General features: G+C 46.9%; 1 protein-coding gene across 1 annotated transcript; it reads right to left on the minus strand.

The window, feature by feature from the left end:
• Positions 1 to 1,686: 1,686 nt before the first annotated feature.
• On the minus strand, positions 1,687 to 2,686 carry LOC115322610 (omega-amidase NIT2-like). The gene is made up of 2 exons (XM_040215827.1): positions 2,653 to 2,686; positions 1,687 to 2,534 (listed from the first exon to the last, which is right to left on the minus strand). The coding sequence occupies exons 1-2, from the start codon at positions 2,684 to 2,686 to the stop codon at positions 1,687 to 1,689; spliced, it is 882 nt and encodes a 293-aa protein (XP_040071761.1).
• Between the last annotated feature and the right edge of the window lie 999 nt (positions 2,687 to 3,685).

Genomic DNA, 3,685 nt, shown 5'->3' on the forward strand with positions numbered 1-3,685 from the left:
ATTCGAATTTCTGAAGACGCCCTGGAACACGCCCAGCCCGTTTTCGGCCAATGGCGCCGCTTCATTTGTCTCCTATACTTCCCAACGAATGGCCAAACTCTCTACATATACGGCTCTGATCAAGTGTGTCGTTGCGGATTTTGAGTTCGACATTGGACTACCCAGAAAGGTTTGTCACGGGGAGACGCAGAGTCGTAGGCGCGTTCCCACCGGCGATGCGATCTAGTCGTGCGATAATTTTCATCGCAAAAGCGACCATCGCGGGCAAAAAGCGACGCGATTTGAGCAGTCGCTTCTCGACCCGACTTTTTTGCGATGCGATCTAGTCGCGGAGTGGCTGAGCCAATCAACGGCGTTCGGAGCGAGAGTTTTCGAGAAACGACTCGCCAACAAAGGCGTTTGACTCGCTCATCGCACACGCGGGTGTGACCATCTAATTTTTTTTTGTGATGCGATCTAGTCGCATCGCGCGACTAGATCGCATTCTAGTCGCGCGATCGCATTCTAGTCGCGCTAAAACTGAGCATTCCGGTGGGAATGCTCAGTTTTAGCGATTGAAGTGACCATTTATTCTGACCGCGAGACTCCGGTGTTAAAAGCGTGGCTTCTACAAAACTGTTAAGTTTCATTTCAAAAAGAAAGAAGTGTTAGTATTTGGAGGTGTTGCGTTTGGATAAATGCACATTTTTTGCACGAAAGCAAATTACGTAAATGGGACTTGTGGAATATCAACAGATCATTTTTGACGAGATAGTTGGGTGAAGTCGAGTCAACACATTCGTTCACTCGCATTCACACAACGCGTGAAGCTCTACCATGTAATGTCTTAACGTTCGTGGCACATTAAACAAATTCGCCAGTTTCGTCCGAGTTTTGTCAACACTTTCAGCCGTGCTGGGCTGAGTCTCGCCGATCCCCAAGACAAGCGAAATATCATCCGTCCTCCTGGCGAACCTTCCGTTTGCCTTCGGGTACTAAACCATACATATGCACCCTGTCTGAGGGGGACTAATGGATGCTTTTGCTCGCGCACGCCTATCGGTTGGTTTCAGTCGAGCGCAGTTAGTTCCCAGCTTTTGGGCAGGGTACCTAGCTTGAGCCAGATGGTCCTTTCGGGGAGGAACTGGGAGTTCAGAGGACCAAATGCTGCCGTTAGTCCCTTGAGGCCAATTTGTTTCTTAGAGTGTAGGATGCAAAGAAGCAATCAGCCGGGTTCAAATTGAAGAAGAGTAGCGCTTGGCAGTTCAAAGCTATATATCATGAATTTATTTGTACTCCTTGAAGACAAATGATGTTCATGTCAACTAAAGTTACAAAGGCTTAACAATCCCGTTGTAGTAGCATTGCAAGGAGCGACTGGTGGCCAAAGGCGATTTTAGTATTCGATGAAATTTAAATATACCAATATTGTCTCACCAAATACCATTTCTTGGGAAATAGAGCTGTGGCATTAGTCAGAAAATCAATATAAAAAGAAAGCACGTTGCTAAAACAACGACAGCATTGTGAACTGACTAAAGTTCAGAGGACTACAGGCAACGGAAACAAAATAGCACTGGTAAACAAAATATTTTTATGATCAAACACATAAAACACCCGACTTACACTCCTCCGGCTTTCTACCCGCAGAGAAGCTGGCAGAGGTTACTGCGGCGCCGACATCGCAGGTCGCAGTCCATCGGAAGCCTAGAGGTTAGTTTCCGCGTTCCTGGGGACGACTACTTCGTACAGGTCGTTCCTTCTATGTTTGGTGCGGGACATCTGGTCCCTCACCGAATCCAAATAATCTATATCGACATCAGCAAGCACGATCTCTTCATCAGCCCCAGCCGACCGGACCACCTTCCCAGTGGGATCGACCAACATGCTGTGTCCCCAGTGGACGTAGTAGGCCGCTTTGTCTCTCGAGGGCGACACGGACGCCACGTAGACCTGGTTGTCGGCCGCCCTAGCCCTCGACAAAAGCTCCCAGTACAGCGGACCGTTGTACATGTTGAACGCTCCCGGATACACCAGCAACTTGCAGCCGAGCCGCTCGTACAGCTCGGCAAAGGTCGGAAACGCGATGTCGTAGCATACGGCGATGCCCACTTTGCAGAACGGTGTGTCGAAGGTGGTCACTTTGTCGCCTGGTGTTAAGAAGCCCTCCTCGTTGAAGACGACTTTGCTGGGGACGTTGGTCGAGTAGAGGTGTACCTTGCGGTGCTTGGCTAGCTGCGAACCGTCCGGTCCGCAGACCAAGCAGGTGCTGTAGAGTTTGTCATCCTCCCTCTCCGACAATGTTCCGCCGATAAGATAGACCTGGTTGTCACTGGCCCAGCGTGACAGCATCTCACTGGTCCTTCCGGGAATCGGCTCGGCGTACTTAGCGATGTACTTCGGATCGTACGGAAAGTTGAAGTATTCTGGAAGGCAGACAATCTTCGCTCCCGCAGACACCGCCTCTCTGATTTTCTCACTGGCCCTTTCGAGGTTTTTTGAAATGTTTGGCGTCAGCGAAAGTTGTAGCAAGGCAAGACGAAACTTGTTCATCGCTATGATTCGGGAATCGGAGAGAATACTCGCTTGGATTTACGGTTTAGAATCAGGGCGCGCGAAACCACAAGAACGGTATGCGGCAGATGTGCACCAGCTTGTGCGAGTCACAGGTACGAGCGGGCCTTTTATAATCGAGGTTCAGGGCCATGACTGCTTTATATTTATGTTTGAAAAACGCGACGGAAACGCTGCACTCAGTAAGAAAGGCCTGCGCAAACCGTCATCCTTTAGGCATCCCAGAACCGCTCAAACAGCGGCAAACATGATGGACATCCACCGGGCTAGAATGAGCAAGCACAAGGCTGGCGGTCCAAAGAGAGAAATGACAAGGTTGTCGTCTGTGTTTTAGAATCGCCAGCCTTGCGCCTTTGCACGAGTAGTCACTGTAGCCCAAATCCGTGCTTCCCACGTGCTTCAAGTCACTCTGAAAGTGACTGCATTAGTGGTTTTCGACGACGCTCATCAGCATTCTGTTTCGAACCTTACGTTGATTTTTCCAAATTGAAAAAAGTGTAATTACGAAATTTCTTCTAGTGTTTGTTCTTACCGTGACGAGTAACCACCTACATTATTTCCCCTTGGGAGTAAAACGCACCTTCCTTTTTAAATTATTTTGTTCGAATTAAAAATATACACACGAATAGCGGAGCATGAATGAATATTTTAGAACTTTTGTAAGGAGGGAGTACATTTTATTTATAATTCGGTAATGGAAAACACCCGATGTCGTTTTCCCTCAAGGAGTTACTCAAGATTTTTATAGTCAATTGATGTGGAAAATGGCGATATTTATTCTGATGAAGATACGCGAAAAACGTGTTTAAGAAAAGTTACTGCATACCGGCTTCGTAGAGTATTTAATGTACTACCCAAGTTATTCTCGCAGCAAAATATCTTACAAGTAACTAGAAAATCGATACAAGTAGTTTTGAAGATACTTCCGCACTGCGAAGTTTCTATTGGATTCAGTCATTTAATGGAATGCTTAGTTTTCAAGCAGCAAAAGGAAACAAATATGATTGCAGTTTTATTCCATACAGGCGCAGTACAATAAGTACTGGGATCAATGGCGCATGTTAGAAGATGATATTTTAAAAACAATGAGCTAAAAAGGTAATTTTACCTAGACACATCACTAAAAATTCCA

Source organism: Ixodes scapularis, unplaced genomic scaffold (assembly GCF_016920785.2).
Source record: "Ixodes scapularis isolate PalLabHiFi unplaced genomic scaffold, ASM1692078v2 PGA_scaffold6__148_contigs__length_123643588, whole genome shotgun sequence".
Taxonomy (NCBI): Eukaryota; Metazoa; Arthropoda; class Arachnida; order Ixodida; family Ixodidae; genus Ixodes; species Ixodes scapularis.